Consider the following 25,808-nt stretch of genomic DNA (forward strand, 5'->3'; position numbering starts at 1 on the left):
AGTGTTCCCAGGATTGCAAACTATGAAGCACTTTTCCAAATTCAGATTATTACTTGGCCCAGTGTTATCACATAAAAGCATTGGAAATAATTCAGAAAATGTGTAGCTCGGGTGGTTGACTGTTGAGTTGAGTTGCCAAGATCAGAGAACAACTCAACCCAAATATAAAAGCATGTTACAATGAAGAATATCTTGTAACGAGCTTCTTCAAGCTCAACAATAAAATCCATTACATTTCTGTTCTACTCTTTCATTGTTAGAAAATCCATCAATTTGGAGCCACTCAGCAAAATCCTGCATTATCAAAATCTTGGAGAAAAGATAAAACTTCTTACCTTCTTTCATGTTTGCAAATCGTTCCTTCAGCTGGTGATCCACCTCGGGACCAAAGGCAAAATTATTCACAAACACAACACTGCAAAGAAATACTGAAAATATAATCTTTCAACCATCCAAAGTTGTAACCTAAAGTAATACACATGTAATCAAATCAATTCACTGTGACAAATTTTACATCACACCAAAGCACAAACAAAAACATTTATATTAATTACCACACACAAAAGGGCCAGTTGACAGTTATGAATGCAGAAATTTTAAGTAACAAAATGAAAAGTCCAAACAACTTACCAGCAAAGTAAACTTTTGCAGTTACCATAAAGTTGAAACACAAAGAACTGCAAATACTCAAGCAGTTCTGAAATGTTACCCCTTCTACTCTTTACATGGCCATTGCCAAATACAGCAGATAGCTCAAAATATTCTGGTTTATTCAAAACACATGCATTGTTTCAGATATGACTTTGTGAAAGCTATTACCTCTCGAAACTGCAATGGATTTGACCCCATCAGAAGAGCAAATTAAAAATAAATACAGAAAAACTATAGAAACCCTCAAATTTGTGTGAGATGTGAGAATTCTGGGAGACCTCTAGGCTCCCGGATAACCACATCTGCAGTAGGTACACTGAACTGCAGCTCCTAAGAGAAAATGTTAAGGAACTGAGGCTGGAAGTGTATGGTCATGCACTTTTGGTAGAAGGAATAAAAGCATAGACTATTTTCCAAATGGGGAGAAAATTTAAAAATCCAAGGTACAAATGGATTTGGGAGTCCTCGTGCAAGATTCCCTTAAGGTTAAATTCCAGGTTGAGTCAGTGGTGAGGAAGGCAAATGCAATGTTAACATTTGTTTTGAGAGGACAAGAATATAGAAACAAGGATGTAATACTGAGGGTTTATAAGGAACTGGTAAGGCTTCACTTGGAAAACTGTGAGCAGTTTTGAGCCCCTTATCTAAGAAAGGATGTGCTGACATTGGAGAGGGTTTAAAGCAGGTTCATGAAAATGGCTTATCATATGAGGAGCGTTTGATGGCTCTGGGACTGTACTCTCTGGATCTGGAAGAATGAGGTAGTATCTCATTGAAACCTATCAAATGTTGAAAGGCCTAGATAGAGTGGATGTGGAGAGGATGTTTCCTATAGTGGGGAGTTTAGGACCAGAGGGCACAACCTCAGAATAGAGAGTCATCCACTTAGAACAGAGATGTGGAGGAACATTTTTAGCAAGAGGGTGCTGAATCTGTGGAATTCTTTGCCACAGGCATCGAATGTACTTAAGGCAGAGGTTGATTAATTCTTGACAAGTCAGGATGTGAAAGGTTATGGAGAGAAGGCAGCAGGAGAACAGGATTGAGGAAGAAATACATCAGCCATGATCATCTCCACCTACCTGCCTTTTCCCTATAACCTTTAATTCCCCTACTATGCAATGCCCTAGTTCTGCTCCATGTGTTATGGTCGAACTACTACAGTTACAATAACAAAGGCAATGTGAAGATTAGAATCTTCTGACCTGGATGAATTAAACTATGAATGCCTTTGTGGGCTCTACGTAATTCAAACAAAAAGTTAAATCTATCTTACAAACTTTGCGGTCAAAAGCAATCCCAATGTTCAGATAATGAACAAGACAGAAATTAAGCACTTGTTAGGGATAAAAATCAAAATTAGTATTTCTGAATATCTTAAGGAAAAGGGTTCAAAGAATAAATTATGCAAAGTTTGGACAAACTACCTAGTGTGAGAAGCTAATTTAAATAATGAAGAATGTACATAATTTAAATAATGAATATCATACTAGAAACATGCAATGTGATGAGCAGTAACGTACACTGCAGTCTTGGCATTCAAACTATAATTTGTATATGGGTGCTTATATTCATTACAAACATAATTTAGCCCCAATAATTCAATGCCAGTTTTAAATTGTTAGTAAAGCAGGTTTTTAAATATACACAAGGTAATACATTAATTATTAATACATTATTAGCTGAAGACAGTACAGACTACATTAAAGCACCTGACATGAATCAAAAACAATGAACCAAGAACATGATTACATCTTGTTATTAACAAGTACAATAGATGGTCCAAATAAGGTTCTCTAGAAACACAATGAGATCATTAACAATTGTACTTATAGACCTTAATCAAAACTGGTCAATATTGGACCAATGCAGCATCAATCCCAGTTCAAGGATAATCACAGGAAAGAAAACCCAAACGTGAAACATTTAAAAGGTTTAATCGAGAAGAAGAAATGACTCTTGATTGCAGCAGAAAACAAATTTTTGAAGGCTGCAAAAAAAGAACTGGAAACAGGATGGAATATAGATCAAAATATTCCAAGAATACAGTACAGGCGGGAGGAGAAGATGGTGGCGCGCCTGCGTGTGCGCAGCCCTCCGGTGAAAAATGATATCGTATCTGTTAAATAGGGGCCGTGGACAATTCTGATTTGATGGAGAATGGACGTGAAAGCACAGAGGAACATCTGGAGAAATTTCTGAAACGCCCATTCGCCGCTGTCATTACTATGTGGTCGGGAATCTTTTGGAGGGTAGGCCTCAAAATCCCCGGCCTTGCCTGCTTTTGGCAGCCGAGAAGGAGGTCGAATTGTTCGGACTTGAGATGACGCTCAGTACTTGGTGTCGGAGAGCTGATCAGAGCTTGAAGTTTTCGGATGACTCAGAGTCAGATTGTGGTCGGTATGGCAGGGAGAATTTTTCTTCCTTCTCCCGTCTGCACGAGATGTGGGACATTTGAGAAACTTTGAACTTTACTGTGCTCATGGACTTCTTCATCAAGTTATGGTATTGTGCGCTGTTGTAACTATATGTTATAATTATGTGGTTTTGTCAGTTTTTTCAGTCTTGGTTTGTCCTGTGTTTTGTGATATCACACCGGAGGAAATAATGTATCATTTCTTAATGTATCATTACTAAATGACAATAAAAGACTACGTGTCTTCATAATCATACATCTGAAGATTTCCACATCTTAAGAATGTTAAGACGAAGCATAGCATTAGGAAACAAAATCTGAAGAAAAATACCAGTTACTGACCCAAATAGGAGATATGACCAGAGATGACCAAATGTTTTGAGTTTAAACAAGAATCTTAAATGATGTCTAAACATCAAGAGGAAGTGAAGAGTAAAGGCAGAAATTTCCAACTACCAGGCCGTTCACACTACTGATGGGCCAAAAGTGTTATAAGGTTAAGGTACAGAAGAAATATAAAGCATTTCCTGTCATCAGTGAATGATTATATCCATTGATCTGTTAGTACTGGTGCAATTTTAAAGATTAAAATGCTGAAAATTGAAGAGGCAAATAGTCTTTCATGAAAATCATTAAAACAAGGACTACAATCCTCAAAGTAAAATCACTACATTTAAGAATTGAATAAAAAAAGACTAGAGAAAGAGCAAGCTAGGCCAAACAGATGCTAACAATAAAATAATTACATTTGAAAGGAAAACTAAACAAAACATATAATCACAAGCTGCATGTCAACGAAGTATATTAAGCTTTAACTAATGAAAACTTCCAAGTAATAAACTGTTTTTAGAATTTGTGCGGCTATACTAACTTCTCCTTAAAGTATGATAAAATATTGTGAAAAAATAGCAAGGAAATTACAAAATTGTAGTTTCAAAAAGGAAACACAGGGAAACAAATCATAGTTAACACACTTCAAGTGGTCTTTAAAATAAAATCACTCAGATGTGAGCAATACCAGCCAGGATGCCACAAATTCCCCCATAGACAACACCCAGCAGCAAGGGATGGCACAAATTTGCCATCCACCATTCTCTACGTATGGAGTGGAAGGTCAACTTGAAGCACTACTAACATTTAGATCAACTACATGGATGGCTGTATCACTTCAATGAGTAGTCAACAGGTATAAAATGGATAATGACAGCTGAGTTCCTAACCTTACATACATCATGAACCAACCAAAAGCTGGAAGTCCTCAGACCGCTGCTGTTTACAATGTATGTCAATGATTTGGACTATGGCATTAATGGATTTGTGGCTAAATTTGCCGATGATACAAAGCGTGGAGGAGCGGGTAGTGTTGAGGAAACAGAGGGCCTCCAGAGAGACTTGGATAATTTAGGGGAATGGGCAAAGAAGTGACGAATGAAATACAATGTTGGAAAGTGTATGGTCATGCACTTTGATAGAATATAAGAGCAGGGATGTGATGTTGAGGCTCTATAAGGCACTCGTGAGACCACACTTGGAGTATTGTGTGCAGTTTTGGGCTCCTTATTTTAGAAAGTATATACTGACTTCTCGTGTAGCTTAGCCTCTAAGCCCGGCGGAACTGTTTCTACTGACAGGAGAAAGGGCAAAGGCGCCTTAAAATCAGTGCTTCGGGTAGGTGGAGCTCGTCAGCCTGGGAAGGCAGTCCTTCAAAGAGAGGGAAAACTCTGATTTCAAACCTCCGTTGCCTTACAACCATACCCACTCATGGGAAAGGCTTTGGGAGTAAACCCTGAGGACAAATTCAGAGCTGGAGTCCCTAAGGCAGTCCGACATTGCCTTCAACCTTGTTCTGGCAACTTCTGCGATGACACTGGTGCCAAGCTGTATCAGCCCTTGCCCTTCTCTTGGACAACATCAGTATCGTGGAGAGGGAGGACTTGCTGCATGGGCAACTGCCAGTCTTCCATACAATCTTGCCCAGGCCTGCACCCTGGAGAGGAAACTCCAGCGTCCCCTCACAACAGACGCTGCTCTACCAACACAAACTGAAGCAACACTTTCCAGGCGCAGATCCATGGTCTTGCGAGACTAACAGATGCCACCAAACTGACATCGGAGAGGATTCAGAGAACTTTCACGTGAATGATTCCAGGAATGAAAGGGTTACCGTGTGAGGGACGTCTGACAGCTCTTGGCCCGTATTCCCTGGAGTTCAGGAGAATGAGGGGGGATCTCACAGAAACATTCCGAATGTTAAAAGACCTGAACAGATTAGATATGGCAAAGTTATTTCCCATGGTAGGGGATTCTAGGACAAGAAGGCACAACTTCAGGATTGAAGAATGTCTATTTAGAACAGAGATGAGGAGAAATTACTTTAGTCAGAGGGTGGCAAGTCTCTGGAATTTGTTGCCATGAGCGGATGTGGAGGCCAAGTCATTGGGTGCATTTATGGCAGAAATAGATAGGTTCTTGATTAGCCAGGGCATCAAAGGGTATGGGGTGAAAGCAGGGGAGTGGAGATGACTGGAAGAATTGGATTAGCCCATGATTGAGTGGAGGAGCAGACTCGATAGGCTGAATGGCCTACTTCTGCTCCTATATCTTATGGTCTTATGGTTTTCACTTCCTGATTTATGACAAACCCTCAGGGGATTAGATTCAAAATCAAATTCTCTTTACTAGTGCTCCAATTTCTGGGTCATCATAACTAGGGCTTTTTTTTATTCATTTCCAGGAATACCTTTTTGTGATAGTGTGAAAAATGTTACCCATGATTTGTTGAAATTGTGCAGAATTTCTTTGAATGCAAATGAGCAATTTATGAGCAAAGTTGTTTGAAATAGTGCTAGCTTTCCCTGTGAAGCTGTGATTCATGTTTACAAAGATAAATGCACAAACCACAACAGCAATAATAGATCTAAATAAATTACAAATTGAGATATATATATTGCTATTGGATCAGTCACCTTGTGCTGGCAATTTTTTCTTTCCATTCTTCAGAAAGGAAGTCACCCCTCTCCAGCTGAAAGAAACAAAAGACTGCTAAAATAACAAAATAACATTTTCCCATACATTCAGAAAAATACATAACCTAAATTTTACCAAGAATTTCACATTTAAAAAATCCTTTAGCAATGGATTTAGAAAACATTGTTTTCTCATATGGCTTTTCAATAGCATCTTGGTTTATTTTACTTCCACCTGAAAATTCAATAAATTTAATGTTACAACGGAAGTACTAGGATATTATACTGACCCTTGCACAGAAGTCCTTTTCTTTCCCCTCAAACCCCTCGACAATGAAATCTGAATTTCACCAAACAACAGTGGGGTCAAGTTTTCAGTTCTTACATTGTAAAACCACCCACTTTTACAATGGTCACAATAACTTATGAATCTGGAAAAGTTATAATCCATTCTTGCAAGTGAAGAAAGCATTGTCAATCTATATTTTAGACATAAAATTGCCAATAAAATTATATTCAATGAAATAATATAATAAAAAATACGTAAAATGTAAGTAAATTTGATACGTCTTTGGTCTGTCACCAAAGACTCCAGCAAATTCCTACAGCTGTACCATGGAGATCATTCTAATTAGTGGCATTGCTGCCCAATATGGAGGGCCCACTGCACAGGATCGAAACAAGCTGCAGAGAGGTACAAGCTCAGCCGGCTCCATCGTTGGCACTAACCTCCCCACTATCGAGGTGATCTTTAAAAGGTGATGCCTCAAAAAGGCAGCATCCCTCATTGCAGGTGGATGCCATTTTCTGGGATATATTACACAAAGTATCATTGTATTTGTTTAGCTGAGAATAAACTAAAGAACGCGAGGGAGGTCTCCTGATAACTTTTCAGCATTTCTCAGAAGATTCCAAAATAAAAATTATTAACTTCTTACCACACACTATGTTGTCTGCTTTTGCATACATAACTGCATCTCAAAACAATCTAGTTAAAAGCCAGTGATATTCTCTTAGCAAACCAATATGAAAAGTTATCACAGCAGTTTGGAGGTAAACTGGAAAGAGGAATTGGCAAAAATAAGACTGTCAAAAATATGGCACATATTGAGAAATGGAAAGGTCTTAGATTTGGAAATTGCTTGACAAACAGCAACTCAAAATTTGGCTGCAATACCCAACAGCAGTAATCCACATTATTAATGGAACAGGTTTAAGCTAAATAGACTCTATGCTTCCCTCTACAGCTGCACCAATGATGAACCAATGAGACAAGTGTATACAAGAGGTCCAAAAAGAGCAACAGAATATGTTGGAAGATGGACAGAACTGAAGATATCTGTTAAGGCGAGACAAAAAACTCTGGCAGACCAAGGGATTCAAATTTAATGGAAGACTAGCAATGAATGCAAGTGCCCAAGAGTGCAAAATGCATGTGACAAGTTTGTAATGGTGGAGGATAGCAAACTAACAAGGATACAATCCCAGAAGCCGAACAAACAAGAGGTCAGGAAGCAACAGAAAGGGAATCAATTGCAAAAACAAAGTACAATAAATGGGAAGAATGTCAAGAAGATGACGAGACAGCAGAAAGGGCACTGCCAAAATTGAGGGGCAACCAAGGACTCAATTTCCCACACACACACATTTAAAAATGATAACCCAAATCCTGCATAGCTCTCTTGTCGTAAGTTCACCCAAAAGGACAAAGCTGAGAAACTAAAGCAATTAAAGACAGGCCAGAATAATAAAACAATAAGATGCTTAAATGACAGAATACAAGGAAAGCCAAATCACTAAGGTTTTAGGTACATGACTAACAGAGGGACCTCTTGATTCATTGTAAATGAAAGATTAAGCATGAATCAGATAAAATGGGAGAGACAACAAATAACAGAGTACTTAGATGCAATGGAAATCTACTTTGGTAAATTTATAATGCAAGGCGCTTATACTGGTAAAAATATGACTGCATATCTTTAACCAATTTCAGCATGCAGGTTAAAAATTCTAATTACAGGAAAACACTTTCATTGAACTTGAATTGATTCTTATAGGTTGGGATTGAAGCTTAGCATAAAACACACTTACAGTGTACTCTCCATATTTCTTTCCATACCACCGCATCCATTTCCTGAATTCTATATCCATTGCCTATGTAAGAGAGAAAAACAATACCATGAATAATGTATTATAGCACACAGGAGTTAGCCAATTAACTCAAGACGGCTTCACCATTTAGAGCAGGCCTGATCAGAATATTTTTTTCATTCAAGGAATTTGAGTTAATTACTGATCCCCAACTTGAGAAGGTCGTGGTCAGATGGCTTCTAAACTGCAGAAGGGAAGAGGAGGTGGTCCCGTATTTTGACCCAGCAACATAAAATACTGGCAACATATTAAACTGCACATACCCGCCTTCTCTTCCCAAATACCATAAAACCTTTGGTCCACAAAAATCTCATCACTCCCAGATTTAAATTTAACAAATGGCCTGGCATTAGCTACCATTTGTAGGAATTCCAAATGTCTAACCCACTTTGATTATAGAAGCGTCCCCACTTTGAAAAGAACCACCTTTGTTTTGCATTTACCTCAGCATATTTTGCAGGTATCTCTGCCTTTTCAACACCATAGTAATGCTTGCACTGTGTAGCTGCAGCAACTTGCAACACGACTTGACCCACTCCTTCAAGTGAAAGAAATCAGTCGGCATTAAACAAATAAAACCACACAAAAATCCAATTATCCAAAGCACTGTGAGCAGATTTAGGCCCCATATTTCATAAAGGATGGGCTGGCATTGAGAGGGTCCAGAGGTGGTTTTCAAGACTAATCCTGGGAACGAAAGGATTGTCATATGAGGAGCATTTGATGGCTCTAGGCTCGTATTCACTGTAGATTAGAAGAATGAGAAAGAATCTCACTGAAACCTATCAAATATTGAAACGCCTAGAGTGGACAGGGGGAGGATGTTTCCATTAGTGGCAGAGTCTAGGACCAGAGGGGACAGCCTCAGAATACACAGATGTCCCTTTAGAACTGAGATGAGAAGGAATTTCTTTAGACATATAACGGTGAATCTCTAAATCATTGCTATGGATGGCTGAGAAGGCCAAGTCATTCTGTATACTTGAAGTAGAGATTGATGGTTTCTACGTTCATACAGGCATCAAAAGCTACGGGAAGAAGTACCCGGGGGGGGGGGGCAGGGGGGGAGAGAAATAAATCAGTCATGATCAAATGGCAGAGCAGACTCAATGGATTGAATGGCCTAATTCTGCTTTTATGTCTTATGGTCTGACTAAGTGTTATACAGTCAAGAAATAATTCAGAAATTTTATTTTTTCTCCCTATATAATGCCTCTATTGACTTAGGTAAGTGATGCAATCAGTTTAATGCAAGCCCTTCTGCATTTCCCCATCATTATTTTGACAATTCTTACCACTTCCTAAATCAACAAATGTATCATCTTCAGTCATCTTGATCTCATCAATCATTTGAGCAACTAAATCAAATGATGTTTCCCCATAAACTTCTGGAGAAAAGGGTTCATAATTGTTCAATTTCTCTGGATCAGTCACTGAGTGGTTGTAGACCTGTTGCAGAATATGTCGTAGCAGGCCATTGCAAGGGCGAGTATTCAGTTTCATAGGCTGTGTTGTTCCTTTCCACTATTAAGTAGAAGATACACTATTGTTAGAAGCATTACATTTCTGTACATGTGCAGGTATAGTGCGCACAGTTTATCTTAAACACAACCAGTTTACACGTTGCTTCATTTAAACTTCTATACAACACAAAATAGTATTTAAACAAATAACAATAAATACAATGCATTCAGAATTATATCCAAAATAATTCAATTAATCTCCTATTACTCCTGCAAACCAACAACTACTTGTATTTATGTGTGTTGCTAGAATAACAAAAAGACTAGGTGAAGCCCTCCCCACTGTTGAGCACATCCACATCGAGAACTGTCACAGGAAAGTAGCATCCATCAAAGACCCCCACCATCCAAGCCATGCTCTCTTCTCCTTACTGCCATTGGAGAGGAGGTACAGGAGCCTTGAGACTCACACTAGGTTCAAGAACAGTTATTACCCACTCAACCATCAGGCTATTGAACCAGAGGGGATAACTTCACTCACCCTCACAATGAACTGTTCCCACAGCAATGGACTTACTTGCAAAGACTGTGTTCATCTTATGTACTTGATATTTATTGCTGATTTATTATGTTTCTTTGTATATACTGCAAATACCCACAAGAAAACGACTCTCAGGGTTGTATATGGTGACATATGTATTTTGGTAATAAATTTACTTTGAACTTTGAAGTCACAAGTTGCTTCACATGAGCACTATTAGATGAAATATACCTTGGTCAAAGAATTAGATTTTCAAAAGCAGCTTAAAACAAAAAGTGGAAAGAAAGGCAAAGCACCTCAAAGCTTGGAGAGAATTATATACAGTACATATAAAAAGTATTCACCACCACCCCCTTGGAAGTTTTCATATTTTATTGTTTTACAGCATTGTATCACAATGGATTTAATTTGGCTCTTTTGATACTGATCAACAGAAGACTCTTTTGTGTCAAAGTGAAAACAGATCTCTAAAGTAATTACAAATATAAAACACAAAATAATTGATTGCATAAGTATTCACCCTCCTTTAATATGACATGCCAAATCATCACTGATGCAGCCATCTGGTTTTAGAATTCACATTATCAGTTAAATTGAGAACTGTTTTTGGAAACCTGAGTGCAGTCAAGGGGTTTTAAATGACTGTAGTAAAAACGCTCGTGTATCTGGAAGGTCCAACTGCTGGTGAGTCAGTATCCTGGCAAAAACTACACCATAAGACAAAAGAACACTCAAGCAACTCCGCAAAAAGTTTATTAAAAAGCACAACTCTGGAGATAGATAACAAAAAATTTCCAAGAATATCCCTTGGAGTACAGTTATGTCAATCAAGAAATGGAAAGAATATGGCACAGCTGTAAATCTGTGTAAACCATCCTCAAAAAACTGAGTGACCAAGCAAGAAGAGGATTAGTGAGGGAGGCCACCAAGAGACCTATGACAACTCTGGAGGAGATAAGCTTCAGTGGCTGAGATGGGAGGGACTGTGCATACAGCAATTGTTGCCTAGATGCTTCACCAGTTGCAGCTTTATGGGAGAGTGGCAAAGAGAAAGTCACTGTTGAAAAAAAAAGTTGTGAAGTCTTGGCTAGAGTTTGCCAAAAGGCATGTGGGAGACTCTGAAGTCAACTGGAAGGAGAGTCTATGGTCTGTGGAAACCAAAATTGAGCTTTATGCCTGTCAGACTAAAGGCTATGCTTGACATAAGCCAAATACCACACATCATCAAAAACACACAATCCTAACTGTGAAGCATCATGCTGTGGGGATGCTTCACTGCAGCAGGCCCTGGAAGGATTCTCGAGGTAGAGGGTAAAATGAATACAGCAAAATACAGGGAAATCCTGGAGGAAAACCTGCTGCAGTCTGCAAGAGAACTGCAACTTGGGAGATTTGTTTTCCAGCAAGTCACTAACCCCAAGCATAAAGCCAACACTACACAGGAATGGCTTAAAACAACAAAATTAATGCCCTGGAGTGGCCAAGTCAGAGTCCAGACTTCAGCTCAATTGAGAATTTGTGGCTGGACTTGAAAAGGATGGTTCATTCTCGATCCCCATGCAGAGCTTGAGCAGTTTTGTAAAGAAGAATGGGGAAATATTGCAGTGTCCAGATGTGCGAAGCTGATAGAGACCTATCCACACAGACTCAAGGCTGTAATTGCTGCCAGAGATGCACCTGCTAAATACTGACTTGAAGGGGTGAATACTTACGCAGTCAATTATTTTGTGTTTTATATTTGTAATTAATTTAGATCACTTTGTAGAGATCCATTTTCACTTTGACATGGAGTCTCTTCTGTTGATCAGTGTCAAAAAAGTCAAATTAAGTCCATTGTGATTCAATGTTGTAAAACAATGAAACATGAAAACTTCCAAGGGGCGAATACTTTTTATAGGCACTGTATTAGGATCTCATTTAGTGTTTGCCTATGGCAAATTGATTAAAATTCACTAGTAGAGAAAAGTATGTCTTTTCAAGTTATAGAAGCCACTGAAATAAGGAAGTGTGTTCATGGATGGATTTCCAAATTAGCATGAAGATTATAAATAAAGGTACCACTTAACGAGTAACCAAAGAATATTAGTGACTATCGGGATAAGTGAACAAAATAGTCTAAGTTTGAGAAAGAACATGCTAAAGATAACTTCAAGTTTTTGCTCTCTAAAAAGGCAAGAAACCAAAACAGCCATTAAGTTCCCACTAATTAAATATTTTGTAACAACTTTCAATGAGTTTTAATCTGAAATAATACCCATGCAGAGCAATCTCTCCATTTCTAATCAATCCCAAACAAGAAAGCTTTTTTAGGAAGTAATCAAAGTACAAAATGAATCAGGAAGGGCACTATGTTGCTGCCAAGATCTGGAAAAGCACTTACCTCTACAGTTCCAACATTTGATAACACACTCCATAGGAGATCCTCACTAAATGCATCCAAGTAAACAGCCAAACACATTTCCTTCTCATTGCTACCATCAAAGTGGTGGCATAGGAGCCTGAAGGCACACACTCAATGTTTCAAGAACAACTTCTTCTCCTCCACAATGGACAAGAACCCTTGAATACTACCTCAATAATAACTGCAGGCAGAGCTTAGTCATGATGGAGCTAAACGGCGACTCCTTTGTTTGCAACTTTGGAATCAGCTCTTTTTCCATCTTTAATATCTCTATTTTTCACTTTTAGGGTTCTTTTGAAGACCCTGACCTGGAGTTACACACTGACTTCAGTTCTTTGTGGGAATGGGACCCGCTCTCGGGGTTTCACGACTGGTCATTATTCGAAATACCAAGGACATGGCCTAAAAGATTAGTTCGCCTTTGGAGGTCCGAGATCTCATGGCTCTGGAGACGGGCAGATCGAAGGTTGGTGTCCTGGCAGGAGATCAATGTGTCATGGGAGTCAGAAGATCTATGGTTGTGTGCCCAGAGACCTCTTTGGGCACAGAGTTCAGAAAAAGCGACGCAACAGACTTTTAACATTGTAAACCAGCGAGTTGTTTGTTATGTCTCCCCTCTCACTGTGAAACTGAGGCACTTTTTTCTCCCTTATTAGGGAGAGAGAAAGAGCCTGTGGTATGTCAAATATCAGTGAACAAGTAGTCTTTGGGGTACTGCAAGTCTGTGTCCTTGCTGTTGCTTTGCTGCATGCTTGAGTGCTCAGTGGTGGGTGCCAATGCTCTTTTTTTGCTAGTGGGCGAGGGGAGCCGGGGGGCTTTGGGGTTCTGTCATTCATTCTTTGGTGGCACTCCTCTGCTTTTGTGGATGGTTGCAAAGAAAAAGCTTTTCAGGATGTATATTGTATACATTTCTCAGACAATAAATGTAGCTTTGAAACCTTTGGATATTTTTTCTTTTCTTGTTCTCTTTGCACTATTTACACAATTTTTTATATATTTTTTATTATAATGCATAGCTTTTGCATTGTACCGCTGCCGCAAAACAACAAATTTCATGATATTTGCCAGCAATATTAAACCAGATTCTGATTCTTACATTTTGATACTTATCAATGATTTCCTTCAGAATCTGCCTTTCCTTCTCTCAACCTTTCCAAATTAAAAAAAAGTACAATCAAAAACAAAACTGAACCCCACTCAGTCCACAATACAGACGCATCCAGACCAAGTCACGCTCCACATCTACAACCTGGATCGTGTTCCTTGTTAGAATTGAGATACATGCATATTGTAACAAACAGATCTAAAAAAGTCAGAAGTGAAGCAATAGAGTAATTAGGCAGCAAAACCAAAATCAAAGATTCAAGATTGTTTAATGTCATTTCCAGTACACAAGTATAAAGGAGAACGAAACAATTGTTACTCCAGATCCAATGCAGCATATAAAAAAAGAAGTCAAACACAAAGATCAATAAATATAAATGCAAACACGAGGGGTGATTGATAAGTTTGTGGCCTAAGGTAGAAGGAGTCAATTTTAGAAAACGTAGCACATTTATTTTTCAATCAATACACATCAAAGTTGCTGGTGAACGCAGCAGGCCAGGCAGCATCTCTAGGAAGAGGTACAGTCAACGTTTCAGGCCAAGACCCTTCATCAGGACCATTTATTTTTCCTACATTTACACACTTAGTCCAGCAGTCGGTCATTTACATACTTAGTCCAGCGGTCGTGGAGCATACGGATACCTTCTTTGTAGGAGTCAGCATCTTGGACCTCCAGAAAGTGGTCCACAGCAGGGGTGATTGATAAGTTTGTGGCCTAAGGTAGAAGGAGATGAGTTATTAACTTCAAACTTTCTGCATTTTCACTCAAAGAGTTGAAATGCATGTGCATGTAACGAGAGCTGCATAACTCATCTCCTTCTACTTTCGGCCACTAACTTATCAATCACCCTGCTGTGGACCACCTGGAGGTCCAAGATGCTCTCGTTACATGCACGTGCAGTTTAACCCTGAGTAATAATGCAGGAAGTTTGAAGATAATCTCCTTCTACCTTAGGCCATGAATTTATCAATCACCCCTGCTGTGGACCACTTCTACAAAGAAGGGATTCATATGCTCCACGACCGCTGGACTAAGTGTGTACATGTAGGAGGGGGCTATGTTGAAAAATAAATGTGCTAGGTTTTCTAAGATTGACTCCTTCTACCTTGGGCCACAAATTTATCAATCACCCCTCGTACATAGATTGATTACATGTCCATAAAGTGATGCTACACACAGGAGTGTCTGTACATGAGGCGACTCTGAGAGGAAATGATAAAGTAGTGGTGGTTGGGGGTATGGTGGGGTGGGTTAGTGGGTGGAAGTATTGATCAGCCTTGCTGCTTGGGTAAAGTAAATATTTTCAGGCAGATTTCAGTTCGAATGTGGAACAGACTAAATTTACTTTTTTTTTTGAAAAATTCAGTTGTAACAGTTACCTACCGCTACAAACAAGTCGATAGTTGATGTACTTACCAACTGCTGAATGCTATCCATGGCCCGGTTATACTTCTCACATAGCTTTTGCATGCTTTCAAAGCTAGAGTACAGCAGTATAAACAATAAAAAAACATTTAACATGAAAAGCAATGAGTATTTTGAGACACAATGCAGAACTGGCCCTTCGAGCCATAATGCACAGGAACTGCCCCTGCCTTCCCCCCCCCCCCAACTTAACCCTAGCCTAATCATGGGATAATTTACAATGACCTATTAGCCTATCAATCAGCATGTCTTTGGGCTGTGGGAGAAACCAGAGCACCCACAAGAAAACCCCCACATGGTCACAGGGAGAATGTACAAACTTCTTACAGGCAGCAGCAGGAATTCAACTCCAACACCCGAAATGAAATAGTGTCATGCTAACCACTATGCTACCAATTATTACAGTAGAAATTCCTACACTATTTCTACAACATTCAGTTTTGTATAGTGAATAACTAAACTTTAACATGCAATAATAAAATGGAATCTTAATTTAGCAGTACATAAAAAACAACACTTAAACATTCTGATTATTTGAAACTTAAAGACCTAAATTTAAGATATGAAGTTGAAACCAGACTGAGCTCATGAGAAAATAGTATCAAGTCCTATGATCAGAACCAAACCATTTTGAGATATATTCAAATTAAGGCTCCAGTTAGTGAAATTTGTTTAAAACCAAGCAGCATATTCATGCATTTAAAATCCAGAAAGACCTCGTGGGTTTCTTGAGTTGTAATCTAAGCTACGTTCTGGACCATACATAAAGCTTACTCACCCTACCCATGCACCTAGCTTTACCTAACACCTTCCAGCTTGTACTCCTTTCCTTCCCCCACTTTCTTATTCAAACACCTTCTCCCTTCCTTTCCAGGCCCTGATGAAGTTTCATGGACTAAAACTTCAACTGAAACCTGAAACATCAACTGTCTATTCATTTCCATAGATGCTGCCTGACCTGCCGGGTTCCTCCAGCATTTTGTGTGCTGTTCACTCACTCTTATCTGCTTCTATTAATGGAGTGTACAATAGAGGGAACCCAAACTAGAATTTATCTTTTTACTTGATCAACCAAGAACATAACTATTGTTTCCCATGCACTTTATAAAAATGCATGCATTTCTTTGTAAAATCCTAGTCCTATATTGTCTATGCTGAGAACAAATTTCCTGCAATCATATGTTGAGTAGGAAATTACAGCTGGAAATCAAGGAAGAAAGGAAAGATGGAATTAAACAGAGAACATCCTTTGGATTGAGCCAATCATAAACATGAGAAAATCTTCAGATGCTGGAAATCGAAAGCAACACACAAAATGCTGGAAGAATTCAGGTCAGACAGCATCTATGGAAATGAAGGAGGATTTCTGCCTGAAACGTCAAATGTCTATTCATTTCCATAGATGCTGCCTGACCTGAATTCATCCAGCAATTTGTGTGTTGCTTTGAATTGAAGTTTCAATTAAAAGCCAGTGAAGAAACTACTGCATTAACATCAAACCCACTGAACTTAATCATTGAAACCCACTTAACCTACAAAAATAAACTTTCAATATCCAGAATACAGAGGGGTTTTGGAGAATTTTATACAGACAGCATACAAGTCAGTTGAAGAAACAAAACCCACAATTGCCCAGACACTGACCAAATTTATAAAGTCAAAGGGAGGGTTATGTAACCAGGGAAAATTGAAACCAAGTATTGATAATGTGAGACTAATAGAAATGTGCAGACTATACAATGGATTACATACAGATATAGGAACAAAGTGATTGTGTTCCTGGACTAAACATCCAGAGAATAGGACCCCCATCCACACCACAATTTTATTGCAATGTCATATATCTGAAATTATGACCAAAAACCTGTCAAATCATGCAAAGGAGCCTTGGGTTCAATTAAATGTAATAGTGTAACAGGTAAATTAGCTGCCAGAGTTCTGGATCACTGGCGTTTAGTCAAGCATGAATACACCACCACCCATGAAATATGAATTCAAGTAATGAAAAACATCTGGAATGAAGTCTAACTGTGACAATGAAGCTTCAATGGACAGTTCCAAAACCCATCTTATTCACTAATGACCCTCAGACAAGGAAATATGACATCCTTAACATTTCTGCCCTATATGCAACTCCAACACAAATGCAGTTAAACGTTATATACCCATTCAGTTCACTGCCAATTAGGGACAGACTATAAATGCTAGCATTTCCAACAATATCCATATTCCCTTAATAAATATTTCCTCCCTAAATGCAGAAAAGTCCTCCAATAAGAAAAACCACCCAATCCCAGTGCAATCTGGCAAGAAAAACCCACTCCTAATTCAATCTCTGAACTGCATGAAATTGTTCTTAGTTTGGGAAAACAGTTCACAAATCACCTGCATCTCGCATGTCCCCCGTATCCCGAAACACAAAAATTAAAATAATAAATGAATACAAAATTGGTTATGCTAATTAAAGATGTAATTCAATTCACATTATTACCACTAATTGCTCAAGACACCATTGAAATTTTCATATCAAGAGCTCGTAAGTAAACATTTCATATTAGAGAATCGTTACATAAACTTTATCAGCAACTACATAATCAAGAAACAATATATTTAGAATGTTAGATCTGCCCATTCCAAAATGGGAGTTGCAGGCTTCATTCCTTAGAATAAACAATGTCTTTTTTTGGGAAATCAAAATAAAAATTGCAGATGCAGGAAAACTGAAATAAAAACAGAAAATACTGCAAATATTCAGGAGGTCAAGCCACACCTATGGGAAGAAAAACCAAAGTCAACTGCTATTTTAAAAATTTTAGGATGGATGTCTGAAATTTGTTCCAACTACCTTCATTTCCAGTACTTGTAAACTAGAAATGTTTTAAAATAACGTGCATTCCTTCAGCATCAGCACAATTCACAATAAAATGGTTAAATGTTCATTAAATTTAAAATTACAAGTCACCAATAATATCCTTACCATTTGGTATCATAGTCCACTAGCACGTAGTTTTCCATAGCAAGCTTAAGATCAGGGACCTCTTCACAAACCCATCTGAAATAAAATAAACACAAGGTTCAGCCTTCCAATTCTGTCCGACTATTTTCATGTTTAATGACTTCCTGATTTAAGTAATTCCAACACAATCAGAAGACCAACCCGATCTAAACAGATGTCCTCACCGACAGAAAGAGATAAACAAAAATCACAAATAAATTCCAAGCAACAAAGGATAATGCACAAAGATCAATCCTTTGATTTCCTCTGCCACCTCTCCAATATTGTCCTTTTAAGACTCCACTTGCCTTTTTCATTCAATCACAGTCAAATACAGAGATTACCATCCTTCTATTCCTATTCCCACAGAACTACAATCATATCACTGACATTATCCCACACACAAGACAGGACACATACAATATGAAATGAAGCCCCTTTTTCTCTCTCCCACACACATGGACAGACTTCCAAGCCTCCATTACATTTAGTTTATGTATTACCCATTCATAACAGCTTGAAAAGGGTAGTAATGAGCTGCCACCACCTATTAGGTGAAGATATTCAACTGCTATTGGTAGGGAGCCTTGTTGGAAGAGTGCATCTATCTGCTCAACTGGGAAAGCAGCTCAGTAAGCAATTCACCAGATAATGATACAAAATTGTTCTAACCTCAAGATAAGACATAAAATGGTGTCAAGAAGAAGCAGATTAAAAAATTTCATCAAACTGAGATTATATATCACAACCATCTGTGCCTAGGGCAGACAGAAGTACTATTTTAAATAAGTGCTTATTCCATTTATGACATATTTAGCCTGATTCTTTTAAGAATTCAGATTTATTACAATTACTAATTATTAGCAGGGACAATCGCTGAATTACAAGAGATATCTAGAAAAGAGAATTAAAATTAAGTTGTAGAAAATCACTTGAATTTAACTTCAATTCTTACCGGATGGTTTCAATAATTTCATGAGCAGCATCATGATGTTTGTCCTGGAAAAGATGCAAAATAACAACAATTGTAAAACCATTAAGGAGAGAAACAATCTGGTGTACAACTAATCAAATGCAGATGCACCTTTGACAAATTAGATATAGACTTAAATATAGATACATAGATGTCCCTTAGATATAAAAATAAAAATTTAGTTGACATGTATTCAGTTGACATCACTGCTTCTGGATTTGTTGGTGAGTGTGAGAAGCATAGCAAGGGAGACAATTGAGATTTTGCACTATACAAGAGAGGAGGAGCGTCCTGCCTTTAATCCTAAATGGCCCAGCTCCAATTCTAAATATACTCCATTAATCAGAGCTCCTCGAAAGGACAGGTTTTACATATCCTCTTTACTAAATAATTAAATCAGTATAAATACCTTGATTATCTCTAAACCATTTAAGATACAAGGAAATGTAAAAAAAACTCTGCATCTCGTTTAAACACTGATAAAGGGTCTCAACCCGAAATGTCAACTGTTTATTCATTTCCATAAATGCTGCCTGACTTGCTGACTTCCTCCAGTATTTTCTGTGTTACTCCGGATTTCCCCTGTGCTTCTGAACATTTCTAAGCCTTAGATATTGCCATTCCTGTTCCAAACTCTCAGGCCTCCTCTGAACATGCCCTCTGTTAAACCAAACGTAGAAATCTTATAATGATTAGTTTCATTAGCCTTGAGTATCAAGTGATGTGATATGCATATTTGGGCACCCAAGTCCTTTTCCTTCTCAGATTTAAAGTGGATGACTTCACTTTTGCACAATGAGCCAGAACTTGCTGGTAAATGCGTTTGCTCCACATGGAAATGCTAGCAAGCTCAGGCTTTGCTCGGTTTTACTACGGCTGCACTAGCGTGTGATGAGGAACTGCTGCATGTTTGTTCTTGCAGAAACATGGCTCAAGGACAACATCCCACACACCATCAATCTTCAGGCCATGCCATTCAGGCACTTGGGCTCTATTTTCTGTAACTGACGTTTTACTGCTATTATAGCTATGTATACTCGTGCTGTGTTTTGTACCTTGGCCCCAGAGGAACACTGTTTCAGTTAACTGTATACATGTACAGTTAAATAACAACTGAACTTGAACTTGATTTCAGCTCAACCTTCTCCAAGTCAATAATACCAAACTTATTAGCACATTATTACAGGGCATTTGTCACACCTCCTCAGGGAGCAAGCAAAGCAATAAATTAGCGAAACCCCCCCATCAGCTAAGGTGTGTTTCTGGTCAGGGCTTCAGTGCCAGGTTTGACTTTTTGTGGGTCTGCAAGCCATTCATCTGAACAGGGACATTACGGTTACTCAGAAGAGAGAAAAGAATAATGTATTTACATGTTCTTAATTACGTGTTGGTTGTAATTTCCTTTATTCTGAAAACTTCTCTTCTGATTTTAATTCTTTTCAGGTTATTTTTAATTCATCTATGCTTGTTAATCATTTCATTTTTCAATAGGTTTTGAATGCTTCGCTACATCACAGGAATTGAGAGGTGATGAAAAATTGACAGCTTTGACACAGTAAACTGGAAGACATGACTTTTCAAAGTCCAAAGATTGTCTCGGCCATTTGTGGAGATGCTCAGGGCTTCCCCTATTTAGAAGCCAAACTTGATTCAGCAATTTAACCTTTTCAAAATGGATCCAATGAGTGTATGGAAATCAAAAGTGCAGAAAAAATGATAAATCTTTAAAGTAATGGAAATTTCAAGATAATTGAATTAACTAAATTGGCAATTTTAAGAATTTAGCAAAGCTACAGAGCAACAGATTGCTGGATGTTCATTTATTTTGTAGCTCCAGAATCAGTAATGTCACCAGTGCCAAGATCCAATTTCCCATAACTAACACAGATCTTAAACACATTGTAAGTATCTGCAATATAATTCAACTCATTTCATAGAGCTTAGACACAAATTCCTTAAATTTCATAGGAAACTTAGATGCCAAGAGGATAGCATCAACTTTTCACTATAGAAATTAAAAGTTTGGGGACAACAGTAAAAAGATTTGCATGAAGTTTAGAATACAGTTGATTTCAGTGAATTGGGACACATCGGGACCAGTACATTTTGGCCCAGTTAAGCTGCTGCCCCAGTAAGCTGAAGTTTCATGGAAATAATTAAAGTATAAAAAGATAAACTATTAACTGAGTAACAACTTATGTATTTAAATGAAATACAAAACAAATTAGAACACGACTAATACTACTACAGTACTATAAAACTGTTAGTTCTTAATGGTTATTAACGGAGGAATTCATCCAGGGTACGCTGCTGTGCTCTTAGCAAGGGTCTAAGAATTTTTTTTAAGTCAAAAGAAAAAACAAAATTATCAAAAAAATCACTGCTTTTTGAATCAATCCAAACGGATATAACACAAGCACTCAGAACTGGTGCTATTTTAAAAATGTTCGCTCTAAGCACAGTGTGGAGGTTCCACAAATCCACGCAACTGATGCTAGTTGGAAACCGTTCAGCAACAGTCTCCTGTCCCAATTAAACAACAGTGTGCCAAATAAACGAAGGGAATCCTGGCTATTTTCTATCCCAAATAAACAGATGCCCCAATTAACCAGAATCCACTGTAGTAATTTTCCAGAAATCAATATGGCTTAAAACATTGCTCTAGCGGCTACTCAAACTAACCAATGCCACTGCTAGTGACCAAGCACAGGGGGTTATCTGTATGATGTGCCCTGTGATCAATCCAACAATAATGTTCAGAATAGTTGAAAAAAATGTGTTTGATCCTTTATTGGTAACTAGCAAAACATACAATCTTGATGAAAGTTAAGTAACTAAACCTAGCAATATTAAACATACTTCAAGCAATTTCAAATGTTATTAAGCAAAGTTAAGCTGTCAAAAGATATGACACCTGGTGGTCCCCAGCTCTGAACTGCCTAAAACAAGCAATAATACGCATCTAACACTTCGCTATACCACACCCCCACCCATATGACTAGTTACCATAATAAACATAATAAATGCACAACACAAAATACAATGCAGATAGAAAACAGATGCATGGCTCCTACAATAGCTTTTGCAGTAGTAACAACTGGCACTGTAATACGTTTCCAGAAATATTCATGAACTACCCATTAATGGAAAGCAGAGTACCCATGGTCTAGAAGCCAAATGGGAAGGCAAGGACAGAATGAATAATCTTAAACCAGAACACACTGTTAACATCTACTTTATTGGAGTTTGGGCTTTTCCCAGATATCACACAGATCAGTTTTAACTCCAAGTTTGCATTACTGCTCTCCATCTATAATTAAAACAAGTTTCATTTCTTAAAAGCAGATTTAGCAACTACAGTTGCATATTATCGTTGGTCTGTGCAGTTTGCATTCTAAGGCTACTTGAGGTTAGCACCCCTTATTATATTTATAGAACTAACACTTCAATTTTGTCTGGCAACTAACAAAATGCTTCAAATATTACTGTGCAAGGGCACTGGCACAAACATTTAATATATTAGAAGTATCCTCTGAAATGCTGTTAAAACTCAGATTACATGTTCAATGGTAAAGGTAGTCAAGTAAGGAGTTCATTAATGTCTCATTAAAGGATTATCCTGCATTGCAACTCATAATCAATCGTGCAATTAAAATGTGGACAAAAGGAGAAACAGAGCAGCAAAGTGGATGGGAGAGGTATGGAGAGCTATGCTCCTGCTGAGGGTCAAAAGGACTCAGCAGATTAATCATTCGCATGGACTGTAGTGCTCCCTGACTAATTTGCCAACAATAACATTTTTGAGAGCAGAATGCTGAGGTATAAAGAAACAGTTTCAAGTTAATAAAATGGAGAACTGATGCCATCGAATATCAGCAAGTACAATATAGCAGTTCAGTACAAATCAGATGGTCTCACAAGATTAAGAATGATTTACTTTTGCTTCTCTGGCCAACATGCAAACCACAGTTTCTTTCACAAATGAGTCAGGAGGTACATGACAGAACCACTGTTTACTGCTCTGTGCTCTCCCAACCCATAGACAAATTCTGAACACCATGCCAAATGCTCACTCACTACTTTAAGCAGTCAGGGAATCCCAAGAGTCAGTATTTCTCCCCAGGGCTCAAGATCAGAAGAGTTGAAATCGCTTAATGGGCACGGCTTTATTATATTAATTTTTTGTGTTTCAATTCAGATTTTCAGCTCTGCAGCTTTTGCTTTGATTGATCTTTTGATCAAAAAAAACATCAGAGAAACAGAAAGTGTCATTGACTAATGTAAGGTAAATATATTAAAATGTTTCATCCCAGCACAATACAGAGATCATCACAGTAACAGGAAGGCGCCATTTGGCATTGCTCTAACATTCAAAATGATTATCAATACCCTTTCTTTCTTCCATACTAACCCCAACTCTATTCCTCATCATCAACACCTTCATCCCAGCAATCGCCTTTATAGGTCCGCCTCCTTGGTGAAAAAAAACATCCTTCTTCTAAAAGGACACTGAACTGCACACAAAATTCCAGATGGAGTCTTGCCCTGGCGCACAGATTACAGCATCTGCAGACTCTTGGGTTTTACCCCGGGCCCGTTTAGCAGCAGCAACGTCCTTAGCCTTGTTCTTAAATCCTCCTGCAAAGACCAATACGCCATCAGCTTTCCAAATTGCTTGCTGCACCAAATAAGTGTTTTCAGCGACTGGTGCACAAGGAATCCCAGGTCTCTCCACAGTTTCCCTTCTCCCAATCTATTAACATTCAGATCATCTATAACTTTTTTTCCAATCAAAATGAATAATCTTGCATTTCTTCATGCTAATCTCCATCTATCACACTTTTGACCACTCGTCCAACCTATTTAGAATAACGATAATTCACAAAATTTGAAATGAGAAACATTAATCAATAATTTTGGGTTGGATGAAATGAGTCAGAGAAAGAATGCATACAAAATTTTACGATGTATGTCAATGATTTGGACTGCAGTATTAATGGATTTGTGGCTAAATTTGCCGATGATACAAAGATAGTTAGAGGAGCAGGTAGTGTTGAAGAAACAGAGAGCCTGCAGAGAAACTTAGATAGCTTAGGGGACTGGGCAAAGAAGTGGCAAATGAAATACAATGTTGGAAAATGTATGGTCATGCACTTTGGTGGAAGAAATAAATGGGCAGACTATTATATAGATGGGAAGAGAATTCAAAATGCAGAGATGCAAAGGGACTTGGGAGTCCTTGTGCAGGATACCCTAAAGGTTACCCTCCAGGTTGAGTTGATTGTGAAGAAGGCAAAGACAATGTTGGCATTCATTTCTAGAGGTATAGAATATAACAGCAGGGATGTGATGTTGAGGTTCTATAAGGCACTCGAGAGATCAAACTTGGAGTATTGTGTGCAGTTTTGGGCTCCTTATTTTAGAAAGGATATACTGACATTGGAGAGGGTTCAGAGGGGATTCAAGAGAATGATTCCCAGAATGAAAGGGTTACCATGTGAGGAACATCTGGCAGCTCTTGGACTGTATTCCCTGGAGTTCAGGAGAATGAGGGGGGGATCTCATAGAAACATTCTGAATGTTAAAAGACCTGAACAGATTTGATATGACAAAGTTATTTCCCATTGTAGGGGATTCTAGGACAAGAGGGCACGACTTCAGGTTTGAAGGATGTCCTTTTAGAACTGAGATGCCGATGGATTACTATAGTCAGAAGGTGGTAAATCTGTGGAATGTGTTGCCATGAGCGGCTGTGGAGGCCAAGTCATTGGGTGTATTTAAGGCAGAGACAGAAAGGTTCTTGATTAGCCAGGGCATCAAAGGGTATGGGATAAAAGCAGGGGAGTGGGGATAACTGGAAGAATTGGATCAGCCCATGATTGAATGGTGGAGCAGACTCGATGGGCTGAATGGCCTACTACTGCCCCTATATCTTATGGTCTAAAATTTGTTTGCCAAGATATCAAAGCTTTTATTAACTGAAAAGATGAACAAAAAAAACTCCATGGAAGTTTACTTGTAAATTACGATTACTATGGCTTTATTTCTCAGGATTTAAAAAAATATTGTCAGTTCTTCCAGTATTTCCATTTTACAATTGAATACATATGTATGTACCCATTTGCTCTCCAACTCAGTTTAATGAATGTGGTTTTCTCAGGGAAGGCACTGCAACCTAGATTAAATTAATCAACTGTTAGCTGTGTGGTGAACATAAAATTCCACATGCAAAACACTTAACATTTTGGTAAAATGGGAACATCAGATTAGTCACAAATCAAATAACAAAAGATCCTAGAATATCCAACTTATGGATCTTCAGTGTTGGTTCATGGCTAACCAACAGTTCTTCAAGCAATCCCATTTTTTTGTACACTACTTAAATAATACAATTTTGATTAAAAATAGCTACACTCTTCCATTACAAAAAAGTTGTTAATATAGGATTACTGTACAAGCTAATTTATGGACGTCCTTACTTAAATGTATACTGATAATATTAAATTCAAAAGTCCAGCACAAAGTTCACTCCTACAAGTGACAGAACTATTTTCCTTTCGGTCACCACGCTTAGTAATAGTTTATTCTTAACAGTCTAGTGTTGTTGATGCCATTCATTGCAATACTATGGCTGCACGAATTTTCTGCATTTCTCAGTTTATGATCAAAATCAACACATGGACAACTGTAATAAAGGAAAGTGCTTGTTACTCAGCAA

At 38.2% G+C, this 25,808-nt stretch overlaps 1 protein-coding gene across 4 annotated transcripts in view; it reads right to left on the minus strand.

Annotated features, from left to right (window-relative positions):
- dot1l (DOT1-like histone H3K79 methyltransferase) overlaps positions 1-25,808 on the minus strand; it is a 93,905-nt gene that overhangs the window by 49,450 nt on the left and 18,647 nt on the right. For 3 of the 4 annotated variants that reach the window (XM_072244549.1, XM_072244548.1, XM_072244550.1), the window contains exons 2-9: positions 19,073-19,116; positions 18,100-18,174; positions 15,114-15,177; positions 9,480-9,708; positions 8,628-8,722; positions 8,125-8,187; positions 6,034-6,089; positions 336-415 (exon numbers count right to left, since the gene is read on the minus strand). In XM_072244549.1, coding sequence (XP_072100650.1) covers positions 336-415; positions 6,034-6,089; positions 8,125-8,187; positions 8,628-8,722; positions 9,480-9,708; positions 15,114-15,177; positions 18,100-18,174; positions 19,073-19,116 — 706 coding nt within the window. Of the gene's footprint in view, positions 1-335; positions 416-6,033; positions 6,090-8,124; positions 8,188-8,627; positions 8,723-9,479; positions 9,709-15,113; positions 15,178-18,099; positions 18,175-19,072; positions 19,117-25,808 lie in introns of those variants that run through there. The other variant, XM_072244551.1, reaches the window with a different exon arrangement.

The sequence above is a fragment of the Mobula birostris genome, chromosome 26 (genome assembly GCF_030028105.1).
Source record: "Mobula birostris isolate sMobBir1 chromosome 26, sMobBir1.hap1, whole genome shotgun sequence".
In the NCBI taxonomy this organism is placed as follows: domain Eukaryota; kingdom Metazoa; phylum Chordata; class Chondrichthyes; order Myliobatiformes; family Myliobatidae; genus Mobula; species Mobula birostris.